Below are 18594 nucleotides of genomic sequence, written 5' to 3'. Positions count from 1 at the left end.
CTAAGCAGAGCATGATGCTAATGCAACTGTATCTGAACAGTGAAGATTCCAGTGTCTAAAAAGTGGCTGGATAAATGACCTTTCTGCTGCTTGTTTCTGAGGCTGTCTTTTGCTGCAAGAGTCCCCCGAGACAAAGAAGAATAATCAGTCCAGAGTTGTCCGTGTGTCAGTTTGACAGCCAAGAACCAGTACAGAGCTAAGACCTTTGCTCTGAAAGTTCCTATCTGTGTAGTACAAAAAGGTGGAATGTGGCTTGGGAGCTGTATTCCTCAAAACTCCGCTGAGCTAAGCTGGCTTCTAAGAGCAGGCAAGGTGCTTCTATGCACGGGAGGTACTTGTTTTTAAGCTAATCTTCTAGTTGACATTATTTATTTATTGTTTTACATTATTAATTATAGTACTCTACTTGTTAAATATGAAAAGAGCAACAATACATCACGTGCTACCCTTTCCACCCCATGCAAGCCACTCTTTTACCTATGGGAAAAGACCCATGAGGGTGCATAGCAGATGTCTGCCTGGGTCCCTCAGAAACAGCTTGCAGCAGCTGGGGTTGGGAAGAGGAGGTTTTCATAACCTGTGTTGTAAACCTGCTTTGTACCTCCAATCGTGCTGTGCCCCAGTTTTGTGTAGGCCTGTGTATGCAGCCTAGCTTGAAGGAATGGCCTTGCTCCACAGCAACAGCTCAATGACAACAAGTCAACCCATCCCAACCAGCTGCCATGGCCTCAGCTCCAGCAGCCACAACCTCTTGCCTACAATCCCTGGGGATCTGCAAGTTTTGTTCCCAGCAGGGATGGAGGCTTCAGAGCTGGTGCGTGAGCTGGCCCAGGCACAACATGGGAGCTCTGCTGTGGGCCAGCACTGTAACAAAGGCAAGGCTGGCAGTGTCAGCATGCTGTTGCTTCGGAAACTTGAAGCCTCTCATAAGCAATGCTGTTAGGAATTGGTTATCAGTTTTGCTTCACCAAGGAGTAGTTTTTGTTAATTTAGAGAAGGCTAAGAATGTACAAACAGATCTTTTTTTTGTAAGGCTTTCTTCTAACAGCCCTTACAGAAGCTACTTCTCTTTCTCTTTGTGATCACTGCAGAACCTACCTCTGGCAGGCAAATGTATAAAACCTTCCCTAGCAATCTCTAAGCATTTCCTGTAGAAAGCAAAGGAAGACTCTTTCTTCTGAGTTACATCATCCTGAGCTGGCACAGAAACTGGTCCGGTGCACAGTAGCAGCTGCTTCTCTTCACTCTAAACTGGCTGTTGCTTACCCCAGCTGGTCTCCTGACTTGGTCACCAAAACATTATAGTAGTGTGTACTTCTCATACATGAATGTTAAATGGCATTTGGGGACATTTGCCTTTGTCCTGGCTGAAAACCATTCCTTTAAGGAACTAATCTGTAAGTTCATCAGACACCAAAGTCAGTACAGGTGTTGAAATATATCCTCTGTGGGGGATGAGGGATTGCTAAAATTGTGTATGTTTGTATGAAAGAAAAGACAATAGGTTTTTAAAAACTCCTCAAGCTGCTACAGCTCTTAGTGCCTGCAAATGCCTTTGCAGACTAGCTGTCCTGCACAGAGTGCCTTCTGAGACCCCGCTTTTTCCAAAATTACATGTGTTTGGGTTGGCACTCTATGAGGTGTCTCCTAAAGCAAATGTGAATGAACCCGCACTGTGTTTACTGAATGTCTGTAAGCAGCAAAAAGCTATAGGGAATGTGTTTTATCCTCAAGAGCTTCAGTAGGACACAGGGCAAAAACTCCTTGATGGTAGTTCAGAGGCAAGAAGGGAACGTGCTCCTTGGCAGCCCCAGGGGGGCACTGGAGATGACAGGGAGAAGGTACCAAGCTGTCCTGGCACAGCACACCTGCTGCTCTGGGACGAAATGTCCCCTCCAACCCCCAGGGGACTGTTTCTGCTGCATGGCAGATGGGCTGTGGGCACACAGAGAGACATGCCTGCTATGGCCTGGGTGGAATGGGTACAAGGCTTTCTAGTGTGAAAACAGCTGCTGAGCCTGCTGCTGAGCAAACAACGATCTCAGGGATTTATTTTTGGAGAGTGTTATGGGACCTAAGTCACCTTCGAAGGCTCGCCCCCATGTGCAATAGGTGAGATGAAAGCAGCTCCAGTGCAGCTGCCTCCGCAGCAGGATGCTGCTGGGAACAGATTTTCAGACTGAAATCTGGAGGTCCCTACTGTGGCCTCATGCTATTTGGATCTATCCCAATTTTATTGAAAAGTGTTGCTGAGAAAACATATTTTGCACACTGGTCAGAGCAGAGCTCATCAGAGTTGCTCTAAGTAAGATTTCAGAATTCTTCTTCTTTCTTTTTTTCTTTTTTTCTTCTGATTCTGTTCTCACCAGGATATTTTCTAATCCTATTCTGCAATATTTGTTAGCAATTTTAACAGCTGTTTTTTCTCTTTCTTTTTCTCTTTCCATCTCTCTTTCTCTTCCTCTCTGCCATTCTTCTTCTTTTTCTTTTCCCTTTCTCCCTCTTCTTTTTCTCTTTCTTCTGTTCTAGGTGACGTTCTGAACCTTGTATCTCAAAAGTACACTTTTTTTGCTATATCTCTATAAAATTGGCAACCCTGCCTGCAGCAGATGAGTTGGAAATAGATGGCCTTTGAAGTCTCTTCAACCCAAGGCATTTTATGATTCTAGGTATAAAAATGATTGGGAGAACACTCCCGAACCCCATCCTTATCACACTGAGAAAAAAATTATTTGCTAATTCTGTTAACTGTGCAATGCAGATTAATGCACTGTCTTGAGATTCTTTCCCTTATCAAGAAAATATGCAGAATTAAAATGGAAATCCAGGTGTTTTGGATATTTGGTTTCACAATGGATAGATTGTTTGTGTTAGAACCTTCCGAAGCCTGTGAAATTTAACTCTCACATGATAACCTACAGCACATTCTGAGGTTATAAATGGTATTTGAAACCATTTCTGTTTCCTCAAATTTCTGGCTTCTTTACTCAATTACAACAGCTCATGGGATTCACCATGTGAAACATCCAGTCACACAAGGGAAGAAATGACTCTACAGGGTCTGTAGGAGCTTTCAGAATTTGAGAGGGCTTTTCAGCTGTATTATCCATTGCTGTATGCACCAAGGCTTAAATCTGGACTGATGTAACTGAGAAACTTTCTTCGTCCATGCAGCTCTGTTAAAACAAACGAACAAATTAATTGCTAAACAAAAAATTTTAACTAAAGTTACTGATCTATACTTACCAGCTTAAAGCATTAGAACATAAAGCTAGAGTAAATATTTTAAGACAGCCTGGTGAACAGACAGATCAACACACAGATCCCCCATTACATCTTTATCCTCTCCCATTCTTCACCTGTCATCTAGACATTTTTTTCACCCATTCGTTATACATCACAATCTGTCTAACGAAATCCATCTTCCCATTCATTCTCACATCATGAGCAAAATCATTGTTTTTTTTTTTTTTTTTTTCTGCTTACTACTCCAGACAGTGTAAATGGAGGGACATCAGATGGCATTTTGCCAGCCAGCACTCACGGAGGATTGCACGAAGATGTCTCATTCTCTCGTCATCTTTTTTCAGTGCTAAGGAAGCGCTGTCAGTGAGGGACCTGTTTAGCTGACACTGATCAGAAGAAATGCAGTACTTTCTCTGAGATGCCACTGGAGGATACAAATTCCATGACTTTTATCCACTATGCAAGGCCATGCTGAACTCTACGTAGGCTGGACGCAGCACAGCATCTTGTACTCATGGAACAAGTATACAATGGATGTGGGCTTCACTGCATAAAGTGTTTGCAACACAGGTACGCCTGCAATCCAGCTTGTATGGATTACAACGTTCAGCTTTATTGCTGTTGTTTCTTAGGACACCTGAAGTAATGGGTGCCCAGTATTATTAAAATATTGCCTTTGCTCTATGTTGTCTAAAAGTAGACTCCTTTTGCTGGCTAATGAATTTCTATATATTGTGAGTTTTGTCTTTCAATAACCTCAATTCTACATAGAAAAAGTAACTTTTCTAATTTTCAAAGTCTAATTCATGGCCCATCCAGAGCAGATTTTCTTCTCCTTGTACTTTATTTGATTTACTTATCTCAGCCTTAAACAGAAAGTAACTAGTAAAGACAAAATGACAAACAAGTAAAGGTTGACTGGAAAGATGAAATGAAAAACAAATGCCATGAAAAGACTCAGGAAAAATAGATTAATGATACAATATAAAATATTAATATTTATTTAATTACTGCTGACCCAGGTCAGTTTCCCTTAATACTTGATACCATTGACTTCAAATAAACTTTAAGCTATAATTATTAGCACATAACTATTTTTTTGATAGGGTGTAGGTGATGGATGGGATTAGGACAGAGTTGTAATTGTTTGTGAAATGCATACTGTGGCTTATTTCACTTTTAACTGCTTTTTCAAGGACAGCAGTCCAGTTGTGTTATTGAATTAATATTTATAACCACTTTTTATAGTATTCTGGTCTGGGAAATCATCACTACATATTTTTAGCTGAGATTTCTAGGTAAGGAAAGCAGTGGTTTGGAATGTGCAAATAAGATGTTACTATTTTCCAAATGTCCCTACTTGCAGTGGAGAAAGTAAGTTCATCAAGTGAAAGGAAAATTTGAGCTTTCACAGTGTGTGCTGTTTTTAGCTTGCTTCAATCTTTCAGCTAAGATTATACTAAACCACTCTTTCCCTTTTCACAAGTAGGCCTTGGAAACAGGCATGCTAAAATTAGTAGGCATGTTTGCATTTATGGCCTCTCCAAGCACAGCACTGCAAATAGCCTATTCCAGCTATGTCATTATTGTACAACGTAGTTGCTGGTTTTGTTTCTTTGTTTTGTTTTTAAGAAAGCAAATGCCATTCTTTACTACTTTTTATACATATCTTGAGGGAGGTGGGAGGCAAATAGATGAGGCCAGGCTCTTCTCAGTGGTGCGTACTGATAGGACAAGGAGCAATGGCCTGAAACCTGAACATAGGAAGTTTTGTACTAACGTGTGGAAGAGGAAGTGGAGAAATGGTTTTAAGTTGAGGGAGGGAAGATTTAGGTTGGATGTCAGGGGGAAGTTCTTTACAGAGAGAGTGGTGAGGTGCTGGAAAAGGCTGCCAGAGAGGTTGTGGATGCCCCATCCCTGGAGGTGTTCAAGGCCAGATTGGATGGAGCCCTGGGCAGCCTGGTCTGGTATTAAATGTGGAGGTTGGTGGCCCTGCATGTGGCAGGGGGGTTGGAGATTCATGATCCTTGAGGTCCCTTCCAACCCTGGCCATTCAGTGATTCTTAGTGGTAAGGTTGACGGAGCATTGGAACAGGTTGCTATGAGGGGTTGTGGAGTCTCCTTCTATGGAGATATTCAAGACCTGGCTGGATGTCTACCTGTGTGACCTGCTGTAGGGAACCTGTTTGAGTGCTAATGTTGGACTCAATGATCTCTTGAGATCCCTTCCAACCCCTGCAATTCTGTCATTCTCTGACCCCTCGAAGCAGAGGTCTGGCTTTGTCAGGGCGCTTTGCTGGCCTGTCTCTTGCTTCAGCTTGAAGGAAGGTGGGAGGGCAGCATTATAAAAGCCAAATGCCTTTTTTACTTAAGTAAGATTGATGAGTGATTTGCTCGATGAAGACATCTGTAAAGCGAATCAATCATTTTCAACTAGAAATAGGTAGCAGGGCTTTAGTTGCATACAGTGTAAACACCAACACTGCCAGAAGAAATTAACTGCTGCAGCTAATCCTTGCTGGCCACATGCCATATCTTGGAACAGGATTCCTGGGGACAAACAGGTTTGGTGGTGGCCATGCTCACAATACGTGACAGACAAAGGACCCAGCAGGTGCAAGGCTTTGAATAGGGTCTTCAAGGCTGAAGTTTGGCTTATGAGCAGAAAATTAAATGAGGATTTTTCTGGAGGGTGTAACAGACCCGTTTGTATTATTAGGGTTTTTGTTGTGTTTTGGGTTTTGGGGTTCTTTTTTAAGGGAAAAAGAAAAAAAGCTTTTATTATTTACTTTCCAACGAGGAAAAACTTCAAGGAGCAGACAGGAGTTTCTCCTTTTTGCCACCAGATGTCCCTCCTGAGCAGGGAAATCTGCTGATCTGAAAGCAATGCAGGCGCTGTATACACGTTTTTTGAACACAGGAGAGGGAAAGGAAAGTCTGAGTGAAAGCAACAGTTACTGCAGAGTTTTGGACGGAGTAAGTGCTGAAATGTTTCCTTGGCAAGAGAAACATTTTGCCGGTAGCACTGTAACGTATGTTTAATTAAGTCCTAAAATGTGTCATAGCTTGCAGCATAATATACAGCTATCCTCCAGAGAACTAGGTATTCACTTCTCTTCTGAAGTGGGAACATCCTTGGCAGAAATGTGCGCTTTCAGATGGAAGGGATGTCTGAAATCCATAGCTGCAAATGACCAATGTAAGAAGACTTAATTCGTTCCTCCCGGAGTTGCTGGGTGCTGCAGTGACTTTTCCAGGTCTGGTAACGTTAGCTGAAACTCAAAGTGCAGCATTCATGTCTACACGTGAGAGGCATTTCCAGGGATTAGGAATCTACATCTCTGGGAAGCACTGCTGAAGAAAAGCCAAAGACTCAACAAAAAGGGCGATGACTTATGAAGGAGTGTGGTTAGCTTCCTAGAACCACCCAGGAACTTACCAAGAAGACAATTTAATAGGGAAGTACTTTAAGGTTCACTGTGTGCCCATGGCCCCAGGCTGCATCCAGCTCAGGTGCCCAGATGCTGTTATTACAGCCAACTGTTATTACAGCTGCTATTTACTTCAGAAACACACATGCAAGTGGAAATGCTCAAAATGTTTTTCTTTCAGAGGAAAAAACATAAAGGTGATGCACATTTGCTACTTAGCAGAAACGTGTGACATCTGCCCTCGAGTGTAAAGTCATCTGCCTGACTTCAAGGGGAACTGGGGACAGGTCATACTGGAGAGCTTGCTCTTCAGAGGTAGACATATAATATGGCATGTTCCTTTGTAGCTGTAAAAACAGGAAGCAGCAGCTATGAAGCTTTGCTGGAAAAAGCAATGTAAGCTACACCTGAACAGTCATGGCAACTGGGAAGTGAACAGCACAGAAGTGGCTCCTCACTCCCCTGACCACCCTGGGGTTGAAGTACCCACATGGGAAATCTTGTGGCATTGTGCTGACACCAGAGCTCCTCCACTTCTTCCCTGTCCTCTGAATACCCCTCACAAAGCAGAGAGAGAAAAGGCCTCCTTGGCTGGCTTAGGAGTGGTGTGGGAAAGTGTGTGCATTGAGTCCTCCTTTGGAGAGATCTTAAAAAATTTTCTTCCTCAGAAAGCTTTTAAGTAACAGCATTATGGTGTTCCTTGACTGGTGGAGTTAAAACACCCATGCATAACGTAACTTGCACACAAACAAATGCTCAGTGCAACCTTTGCTTGTGAACATAACATCTTCTGTCTTGAACATTCTCAGATGCGTCTCTGGGAAACTGAATATGAGCTTATTGCCAGACTCTGATTCTAATAAAGCTAATGGAAGTGTTGCCAGTGACTTCAAATGGTCACAGAGATACTACTCTCAGGGCCAACTCCTATGAAATTCCCCCAGTTCAAACCCTGAACTCTTCCACTGATTTCTGAGGCACTAGCCTGCCTTTACTCATCCACCCCAAGCAAGACCCATGAAGTCAGAGACATGTGGAAGAGCTGTCTCTTGGTATCCCAATGACCACTAAAGAGCGGTGGTTCCCCCCTCTATTTTATGAAGGATCTGAAATCAGAGCTGTGATCTACCAGCTTTGCTGTCAGAACAGGTATGTTCTTGTGCAGCTGTGCAGATCAGCACTTCGTTGACCAAGGCAGGAGGAGGTTGCCTGTGCTTAGGATGTACCAAGGGTCTGCGATAGGTTGTGTTTGTTATTCTCGGAAAAGGTGATAGCAAACAGCTCATCTATCTATCTTCGTAACGAAGGCTCCACCCTCCCTAAAGGTAGCAGAAGAGATGTGACGGCTCTAACGGCCCAAATCCCGCGTTTCATCTCGAAGCCCAAACCACAGACGACGCGGCCGGGCCGCCCCGCTCAGAGGCTGCTCAGAACCTCTGGCGGCTCACGGGGCCGCCCCTCCGCAACCTGCTGCTGCCGGCACGGCGCTGCGCCCACCGCTCCGCCCCGGGGCTGCGCTACCTGCGCCCTCGGTCGCTCCCCGCCCCGGAGGAGCGGCCCCCGCCCCGCCGAGAGGCGGGCGCGCTGGTGATTTGCCTCCGCCGCCAGCAGCCCGGCTCCGGCCAGCCCGCGGGGACCGGGGCTGCGGCCGCAGGCGGCAGCCGCTCGCTCCCTCGCTCGCAGCCCGGCTGCGCTGGGGAAAAGTTTGCTCCTCGTCCTCCTCTTCCTCGTCGTCGTCCCCGCCGCGCAGCAGCCCCCGGGCATGGCGAGCTGAGCTCAGCCCTGCAGCCGGGCCGGGGGCGGCCCCGGCGCACCTGAGCGGCGGCGGCGGGGGGCTCGCAGCGCGCTGCCCCGCGGGCGGCCATGCGCGGCGGGGGCGGGGGCGAGCGCTGAGCCCCGCCGGCCTGGCTGCCCCCCGCCGGCCCATGCGCTAGGAGGGCCGAGGGCGGCGGGGAGCCCCCGGGGACAGGGGGAAGCGGGGAGCTCGCCCGGCCCAGCGCCATGCCGCGGCGGCTGGCCTGGCTGTGCTGCTGCTGGGCGCTGCTGAGCGGCGCCTGCCGCCCCGCCGAGCCGCCGCCCGCCGCCGCCGCCCCGAGCTTCCTCTACCGGCGGCTGAAGTCGCACGAGAAGCGGGAGATGCAGCGGGAGATCCTCTCCGTGCTGGGGCTGCCGCACCGTCCTCGCCCGCCTCCGCGGGAACCGCCGGCTCCGCCGCCGGGACGGCTGCCGGCAGCGCCGCGCTTCATGCTGGACCTGTACCACGCGCTGGCCGAGGGCGCGGAGGGAGCCGCGGGCGCGGAGAGGAGCGGCCGCCCGCAGCCCCCCGCTCCGGCGCCGCCGCTGCCGCCGGTGCCCAGCGCGCAGGACAGCGCCTTCCTCAACGACGCCGACATGGTGATGAGCTTCGTCAACCTGGGTGAGTGCCGAGCGCGAATAAAGCGAAACTCAAAAAGAAAAGGAGTATTTTGGCTGTCCGGGGTTAAAGCCGCTCCGTGCGAGGTGCGGCCGCCGGTGCTCAGGGAGCGGCCCTCGGCTGTGCCTCGTGTCCACGCAGCTCCTCTGGGGCCGGCGGAGGCGCTGCGGGGTGGGTACGGGACAGTTCTTCTGGTGTTCGAGCCGGGGAAAGCGGTAGAAATCTTGCAGAAGTTCTGCCAGATGCCAGCCCTGCTGTTCGGGTGAAGCGCGGTCCTGATGCGAAGGGCTCCGTGCCGGGAAGTTCTGTGGGAAAGCCGCTTAACTTAGCACTTGAAGGAGCCCTGAACGCTAGCCCGCAATTAGAAGGGAACAACGCAATTAGATTCAGCCTAATGTGGAGAGGGAAAATATTTCAGTTGGCAAGTGGCAGTTCCTTTTTAAGTGAGTTCCTGTGAAGCTCGAGCGTCTCAGCGCGGCGGCCGAGAGCCGGACAGGGCTGCACTTCGGGCACCTGCATGTAGCTCGCACCGATATTAGTGTTGTTTCCTCACCCATAGCAATGATGTATCGCTGCAGTGGGAAATGTATCCAAGCTAGCAGGGTGGTAGGTGTATTTGGTAGCTCGGTACTGCCATGTAGGTATTTAGAGCAGATTTAGCTTCGCTCCCTGGGCTGGGAGATTTCGGTATTCAATGGGAATCCCTCTCTCCTGCGGTGCCCTCCGTGAATACGAGCGTTCTACGGGCAAGCAGAGCTGCTGCTCGTGACTTAATTGCCTTGGGGGCTTTGGGGACCTGTGTGTGGAACGATGTGAATTTGCGCGGTGACTTTCTGTGAGCCATCCCCACTGTATTACTGTGAGGTGCAGGGCAGCTCCCAGAGGGGCTGATATCATGGAGAAACGTGGGCATGCAGCGTTTGTTGGTGTGTAGCACCCTGCATAATGGGGCAGCTGGTGAGCAGTATTAGACAGTAGACCTGGAAAAACTGGGGTTTTGTTATTATTATTAGGAAATAAAAACATCCGTACGACTCAGATCGGTTCTAATAATTTGGGTCTAGACACTTATGTAACAGCAAGGAAAATTATTCCTGTAGCATAGAAGAGCAGCGCAATAGAAACACTGATTCCGAGTCTCAGGAAGTATGAATCAACTGCAGAAATTTCTCACCGACTTCCAAGTTCCGAGTCATAAACCTTCGTGTCATTGAACGCAATTGTTTGTTACCAATGAGTTCAGATTGACGGATGGAAACCAAACAATGGCTCAGTTGTTTTCTGTTCGGTTTGAATTAGATTCTGAAGAGCTTTGCTTGTATCCAGCCTTGAAGAGTTGCCCTTCCATTACTGAGGTGACAGCTACCAAAGACGTTTTTTCCTTCTTTTTTTCAATCAGAAGGGTGCATCACCTTCAGTACTGCATCTGCTTCAGCACAGATCTGGCCAGGAAAGTGCTTCACCTGATAGCTGGAGGTTCTGCTTGGTTGTGTGGATTTGTGAGGTGTGGGCAGTGTTTCCCTGAAGGTCTAACTTCAGGAAAACGTGGGAAATTCAAATTTTCTAGGATATGCTCAGCACTTTGCTTTGAGAGACACCTGCTAAGTATCAGGTTCTATTACAAGTGAAGAGAAAAAAAGGTTTTGATATAAAATACTGGTTACAGCAGGTAAACCTGCTTCCCACTATGGGAAGATGATCCCCAAGGCATCTATTTCAGGAATATTGCCTGGGATAAAGCACTCAGAAAACACGTATTTCTGTCAGTTTCCCACTTAAGAGGGCTCAATATTGAACTCAGGTAGAAACACGTGTCTAAATTCTGAGCTGAGGGTATGGTTGTACAGCAGGGGCTGTGTTGCCAAGGCAGCACGGTGGATCAGACAATACCCCAGTGAAACTGTTGCTCTTCAGGAGTATCCTTGGATGAATGTAGACACTGGCATGGCTTGACACAGTACTACTGGGGATAACAAACTGTTTGTATAATATATCTTCCTCATGGCACTAATAGGGTTCTCTCCCCTTTATCCTCTTGGAATGGCTTGGGGTTGGCGTGGACATCTCTCTTTGAGGGAGTGATGCTAGGCTGACAGCTAGACTCAGGCTTACTTCTAGGTCTGTCTTAGTGAGGGATGTACCAAGTCCCTTGCAGCAACCCTACTCTAAGCTCAGGAAGATAAGGGCAAAGGTCTCATGCTTGGACCTGCAGGCTCGAGCTGAGGCTGTGACTGTCCAAACTCCCTTTGGTTTCCTTTGAATCCTCATTGCTAAAACAGGAAAGAGATGCTCTCCAGACCATATTTTGCTAGCTGGCACCTTTAGAGAGCAGTGCATGCCATTTGTAGCAGCAGAAAGAAGACCCTCAAAGGCTCTGTTACTTTAAGTGTATGCAGAGTTACTCCCTGTATAATGAGAGGAACAGTGGGGATCAAGACAGGGAAGAATCTTATCTGGTCCCTCATCCATGCAGGTCTCTATGCAGGCATCCACAGTGGGAAGAAAACGTGTCCTTCCACTAAGGGAAAAAGGGAATGCAGTAACAATCTTTGTGGATTTCTGGTGTGGCCCAAATCTGTGGCTATCAACAGCTAAACAGCAATGCCAGAAAAGTCTGAACTAATCCAAATTCCTGTGGCAAGCACTGTAGAAAGTGCACTTTTGAAGCATAGTGCTGGGTCATTATTGTTACGTATTGTTCCTTCTTGCGGCAAACTACCAGCATCTCTTGAATGTCTCTCTCTTTACTTTTGTGAAAAAAGGCTCTCTGCTTTCTCTCAAAACCTAAACCATCCTTTAAGCCCTTCTGCATGATTTGAGTTGTGACTGTGATGAAAAGTTTCTTAAATGTTGGAATCCCTAAAACCCAGGCAATCACAGTCTTCCCTGTATGGTTTCACATACCTGGAGAGCTGCATTTCAGTGCCAGCAAGCCAGTGCATGGCTGGCTGTGCAAATACTCTCTCTCTCCTTGCTTGCAAAGCAGTAGCTTACGGATGTGGTGTCCTCTGAGCCATCTCTTCATCTTTTTTTGGCAGCAGTCTCCTACCAGATTTACTTCTAGGAATGATCTTGCATAAATCCATGGCAAGCAAGCACTTACAGTCACTATGGCTTTTCATAGGAAGGAAGCAGTGCTAAAGCACTCCAAATTCATTTCTAAAGCAGATCTTTTTTTTTTTTTTTTTTTTTTTTCTTTTGAGGCATCTGATCAGCCTACCTGTCTTTTTTTTTTTTTTTTTTTTTTTTTTGTGGTCTCACACATGGTGTCAGGGGATATGGAATTTGGCAACGAAGATGTATTAGGGACACTGTACGATTGTAGCGACGGGACCACACCATTCATACTGTCATCCCATCTGTTTATACTCTTGGCCACATGTTGTAAAGGTCATGACATCTACTCACAGGGAATAACGGGAGTGTGTGATGCTGCGTATCTGGCTATGCTGCCAGCTGGCTGTGCAAAGCCTCGCTCTCGGCATGCAAACAGCATCCTCCACGTGTGTCTGGAGCAGGCCAGTATTAGAAATCATGGAGCTGACGATGGGAATGAGTTTACTGATGTCTGCCAAACCTAGTATGCTGGGTTTCGGCGCCAAGACGCATCCCAAGCATCGGAGATCAGCTTTATATTTGCTGCTCAACTGATGCAGCCAAGACCCTTTTGTAGGTAATCCCCTTGAAATTGTTGCTTGCTGGCCGTCTGCTGGTGTGGAGCTGAAGAATGGCAGGATGCAAGAAAAGGCAAGTGGTCCTCCATCATCCTTTGATTGCCTTTTCAGAAGCCCTCAGCTTCTTCAGGCAGTGAATTTGAGGTCTTCCTGCTTTGCACAGGAGCCCTGACAGCTGTGTGGTTCCAAGAACAGCTGCTGATCAAGATCTGCGGTATTGAAGTTAGTGGAGGGCCATGTTTGAGTGTCATCTGGACTCTCCAGAGCCAGGAACTCTTGTGAAAGCTTTTAATGGGTTGAAAGTTTACACTATTCTAAATTAGTGTGAGAGGAAGAAAGAAAACAGCGATTGTAATTGGAAAAAGTGAGAATTCCCAGAGGGGCCTTGATTAATTCAAGACAAATTCTGTATGTATAAATTAGTAGAAAGTTGTTTGTTGGAATACAAAACTAAGTGTGGGTTTGTTTGTTGAAAATCCAAAAGCAGCATTTCCCAGTTCTTTTCCCTGTGCTAGCAGCCTGCAACCAACCTACTTCTTCTAAAAAAATGTTCTTTTCAAAGTTTCCTTTCAGGTGAATGTCTTGTCAGCAGGTAGATCCCTTGGAGAGCTGCCATGGATGCTCTGTGCTGAGCTCCTGGAGGGCATTTGTGCTGCAGCTTTCACTGAAGAGCTGCAGGCCTGTGCCAAGCCTGGCTAAGCCCATTGCAGTCTTGATGCTCCCTCTTGCAGTTTTAAATGTAAACTTTTAAGTGGTGTTTGTGATTTAGGAGGAAGGAAGGTGGTGTTTAGACTTTCCATGCTATGGAGGCATGGTTCTCTTTAAGTCATCTTGCATCATTTCTAACTTGCGTGGCACTAGAGGGAAGTATGAATTACTTAAGACATAAACATTCCCATTGTGTGTTTCTGCTGTTTCCCAGCAGTGGCACAGCAATGCTCCTAAGTGGAGTCCACCTACTAACAGTTTAGCATTTCCATTTGACTATTTATATAGTGATGTTAAACAGAGAACAGACAATATACAGATATTCAGTAGCCATCTGGGCATCGTTCTAGGCACCCTGCTGTGGGTGTTGCTGCTAGAGCAAGAGTCAGACCAGCTGGACCCTGAGGGCTCTTCCATCTCAGCCCTTCTGGGATTCTGTGATCTGTACGGATGGAAAAATTGCTCATGGTTGAGAGATTCCCATTTGCTTTCAAAGGATCAGACCAGTGCATGGGAGACCACAGCTGAGGTCCGGTCTTCTCCGTGTGAATAGTTCAGAGGATGACATTGGGTCATACCAAGATTTCCCATTTGATGTGTGGAGAAAGCATTTTGGGCTGTGATTCCCTAGCCATTGGGTTCTCCTTCAACCTTTCTTATGCCAGGGAGCAACTTGATCCTGTGCCTTGCATGTGGGGCTGGTTCCCAGTGGCTCTGGGGACAGCACGGGGACACAGCTACTATAGGAACCGTGCAGGGGAAAGGCTTAAATTAACTGAGATGAGCCCTGCTGGGATTGCAGGGGTCATGCTGGAGTTTGATTTATAAAACTGACTTCAGACTGCAGCCAGCATTTCCTGAACTCTCAGCTCAGCTCCCAGGGCAGAAGATGGCCGTGTAGGGTTGGGTGGGTTTTTAGGCCATGTTGTGGGCTGGTATTTTTTTTGTTTACTTGTTTTATTTTTTTCTTGGTTGTTTGTTTTGTTTTTTTCTCTTTTTTGAGACATCATGAGATGATTTTTGTTGTGTTTTTAAGGGCACAAAGATTTTGACAGAGCTGCCCACAGCTCTTTTTTTTTAAGGTTGCAGTGTTGATCACAGCACAATGACAGAATTGAATCAGTGGTAGCACAGTGTGAATTTTTTGGCAAAAAAGTATAATGTAGACAGAGCCGAAGTGTTCTGCTAACTAAAACAGTAGCTGTATTTTAAGAGAGCTAGACATGACTGTTTTGATCCAATGTGGTGTTAATCACAAGAATACATAACTGCTTTCCTATGAACTTTCCCCTTAAAAATATCCAGTGATATCACCTGGTGTTTTGCATGAATGCTCAGTATAACCGGAATTTAGAATAGCTGGCTCCATGTAAACTTGGAATATTCATAGGTCAAATATTAGTGCATAAATGAAAACATTTTGAAAATGAAAACAGAAGCACAGTATTTCAAATATTCTCTGAGTGCAGATGTACTTCATGGCTTGAATAGCTTTACAAATTAATTGGGACACTTAGCACTTGTTCAGAAGGAGTCAAATTTCCTGATAATAAATGAGAGTGTTTTTTCAAGCAGTATTCCAAAGATGTGTTATTCCATATAATTTAGTGGTCGTTTGCAGTGAGAAAGACTGAGAGATCAGCTGCTTGAAGCTCTCATGTAAACAAGATGAATTTGATCAAACTAAAATCTTAATAGGAGCAAATGGAGAGCCACATTTTTATTTATCAGGTGTGGGCTGTTAAATATGCTGTGTTGCAGAGATAATATTCTTATCTTGTCACTTACTGCATTACGTGTGGCTGGTGTGTATGGTGAAGGTATTAGACACTGTGTTTGTGTAAGGGTGTAAAAGGTGACATAATGTCTATTGAAGCGTAGTCATTTTGCTTCACACCAGGCAACAAAGGAGCATGTAAAAATGAGAACAGATTAAAGCCTGTGGGCAGATTGGGATATCTATACCTGTAAGCAAAGAGGTGATGGTAAAAAGGGTCCGTAGTTTTTGTCTGAAATGGAGGTATTTCATCATTATTTCTCCTGATTGCTTGAGATGAATCAAGGAGAGTAGAACTGTCAGCAGTCAGCCCCTGTCATTTTACTGGGAGTAAAATTGTCCAAATGAGTTGGAAAAAATGTTGAACTCTAACAAGCACATACAAAATGCATAGTATTTTTCTGCCTCCATCTTCATAAACTTTGTAATAAAAGCTGTTTAGAGGTGAACACTTACTGTAATCTAAATTCTGTACTTTTCAAACCTTGACAAAAGATGGGTAATAAGGGGAATAAATAAGTAGTTGAAGCTTAGTTAAGCACAGTTGAGGTGGATTCTGAGAATGATTTGGGTTGGAAGGGGCCTCAGAACCCAATCAGTTCCAGTCCCCCTGCTGTGGGCATTGTTGCCACCTGCTAGGTCGGGTTGCTCAGTGCCCCATCTAAGTCCAAATTGAACAACTCCAGAAATAGGGCATCCACAGCTTCTCTGGGCAACCTGCTCCTGTATCGCACTACCCTACTGTGAAACATTTCTTCCTTATATGCAAAGCAGATTTGTGTTAAAATACCTGTTTTTCCATCATGATGCCAAACCTGGTTCCTCAGTGTGCTTGCATGCAAGCAGTGAGAGACTCCAGCTCCTCTACTAGCTTCCCTCTGACCTTGCTTGCCTTGCCAGGGTTCGATGTGGTTCCCTGTGGATCTTAGATTGAGGTGCCACACGCTGAGGGGGATGTGGGACCTCACACTGCAAAGGCTCAGTGTGCAGGTCCCCTCCTGCACCTGAGAATTGGAGATCAAAACTACATCTCAGGCATGTCTCTGTGGGTTAGTGAGGGATGCTGAGCAGTGTTTCACCAGGCCAGACTTGTAAAATCTCAATGACAGATGTGGAAATCCTGAAGATCCCAGACCCCAGTTACATACATGAGTAAGAAAATATGCGCACTCATTTCTAAGTATCAGCTTTATAATGAACAGACAGAATTGATTTGGTAGTGGCTCCGATTACTAAATATGCATTTGTCATGGGAGAGCATGTCAGCTGTACACAATTTTTAGTGCTAAATGGCGGGAGCGTAGTTCTAAAATTTAAGCCGAGTACAAATGTAATTTGTATCTGTGCAAAGATTTGGTCTGCAAGTCCAAAGTCCAGGTGCCTGATTGAAACAATGCAGTCTGGAGAATAAACCCTTCATTGTAGAAAAGCAGCAATCTCTCTTGCCCACAAACCATCATCCTGAGACCACGTTTCAGGCGTGTAGCCCTTTTTACTTAATTGCTGTAACATCAAACATCCTCGACATGAAAGGGACTAAGCAGTGGCTATGCAAGATAATGGCTTGTTTATAAAAATAATTTAAACAGCATATGAGAAGGATAAACATGCATGTCCTGCCAAAATTTCACTGTATGTTCTGCAAGCTTTAGTGATTGTGAATCTCTTGGCTTGCCCTTTCAGTGCCTTTTTAAAAAAAAAAATTCCTCTCCTCCTCCCCCCTTCCCCAACAAAAAAAAAAAGAGAGGGAGAGAGTGAAGAAAGAAAGGAGGCAAAAAATAAAAGGTCCTCGTATGTAAGGAAGTTCCTACTTAAGCTATGGAAGATAGCTGGAGAGAAAATACATACACTTTACACAGGGCAAGAGATATTTTCGCTTGGAGATGTCTGTGTTTCGTCTCTTGCATATGATGGTTTTTACACTTTAATGACTGTAGCAGCCGTCCTCTCCAAAAATGTTCCATTCTGCAGGATGTGGAGGGCTCCTCGTTTGTTCAACAATGCAAGGATATGACTCTATCTTTTATCCAGGGCCTGAAAACACTTCATAAGCATTGAATTGCTTATGGGGTTTGGAACTAGATGATCTTTAAGGTTCTTTCTAGTCCAAGCCATTTGATGACTCTATGAAATCTTACAGCACGCTCTGACTAAATTTAATGGCCACTCGAATCATTTTCTGAATGTCTGGACTGAAGCTCAGAGGGCATGACCAGGCCTGGGGGCTGTGATGAGGTCTATGAGGTTATTGCTGTGATCTAACCACAAAACTACATCACTGGCCTGGCAGGCCTCCAAGCAGCTCACACAGTGCACTCTTACTTGGCAAACCACATCCTACCTCAGGTTCCTTGGGTATCAGTCAGATGGAGACCACGGTTTCTTGCTCTGAATGTGTTTTGTCCCTTCCTGACAGTGAAACTTCTTCATTGGCTTTGCCTGATTTTCTCTGGGCACCCTCCATTAGGGACATGGCCTCTCATCTGTGCGTGTGTTGGTATCACCTCCTGCCTTTGTGTGTGTGCTGTCTGAACCCAAATATTCACCATGGCCATTCACCATGCCTACTATTTGCCCTGTCCCATGGGAGCATATGGGAAGTGGCAGACGTGGCCTTATGTGGCAGCTGGGCCACCCTGAACCAGGCCAGGATGGGAAGGATTTGAGAGCACCTTGCTCTGAGTTCTCCCCGCTTTTGAGGGCTTTCTCAATGGATAGCAATGTCTGGAGAGCTAAGATTAGGTTTGAATGTGGTTCTATTTTATAGTTGAATCTGTTTTGCAAATAGCTCTGATTTTATATGTGTGTTGAAGCTCTGCAATTGCATACGCTGGCATCCAAGAAGCGTTGAATGGGGAAGGTGAAAGAGGCCACAGACACACGTTTTTCTCTTGAAACTGTTGTAGAGCCAAGAAAAGGTTTGGTTAGCTTTTGGTAATGTGAAGGCAGTGACAGGGGTGTGCCTGGGTTAAGTGGTATTCATGTTGCGGGGAGGCTAAAAGTATGTGCTCTGAGTTAGCTGATAGTTTTGTTAAGGAACTCTGAAAAAAAATGCACTGTAATGGCTGAAGCTCTTATAATGACTCCTTTATGTTGCAGGAGCTATTGGCATTAGGTCCGTCTGATGCTTTTGCTATCACTAGTCTCAGTAAAAACAATTTTATGGGATCCCAAAACATTCTGTTGCTTCTGGCAGCTGTTGAGCTGGCAGCTTGGCTTCACTGGGGCTTGAAGAGATAGTTCATTAACTCGTGGCACTTTCCAGAATAAACATGGCAAACCTCCTCTGAAATAACAGACGGTAAATCCTCCTTGTCACTCAAGACTGCACGTTTGTCTTCGGAA

At 45.8% G+C, this 18594-nt stretch overlaps 1 protein-coding gene across 1 annotated transcript in view; it reads left to right on the top strand.

Moving 5' to 3' along the window:
• Positions 1–8644: 8644 nt before the first annotated feature.
• The window catches only part of BMP6 (bone morphogenetic protein 6), an 85346-nt gene continuing 75396 nt past the window's right edge, over positions 8645–18594 (top strand). Inside the window, exon 1 of the mRNA XM_031589337.2 lies at positions 8645–9093. Coding sequence (XP_031445197.2) covers positions 8679–9093 — 415 coding nt within the window. The 5' untranslated portion in view covers positions 8645–8678. The remainder of the gene's footprint in view (positions 9094–18594) is intronic.

The sequence above is a fragment of the Phasianus colchicus genome, chromosome 3 (assembly GCF_987193195.1).
Source record: "Phasianus colchicus chromosome 3, bPhaCol1.hap1.1, whole genome shotgun sequence".
Classification (NCBI taxonomy): Eukaryota; Metazoa; Chordata; class Aves; order Galliformes; family Phasianidae; genus Phasianus; species Phasianus colchicus.
Note: the sequence above shows the minus strand (reverse complement) of the source record. Positions and strands in the feature narration are given on the sequence as shown.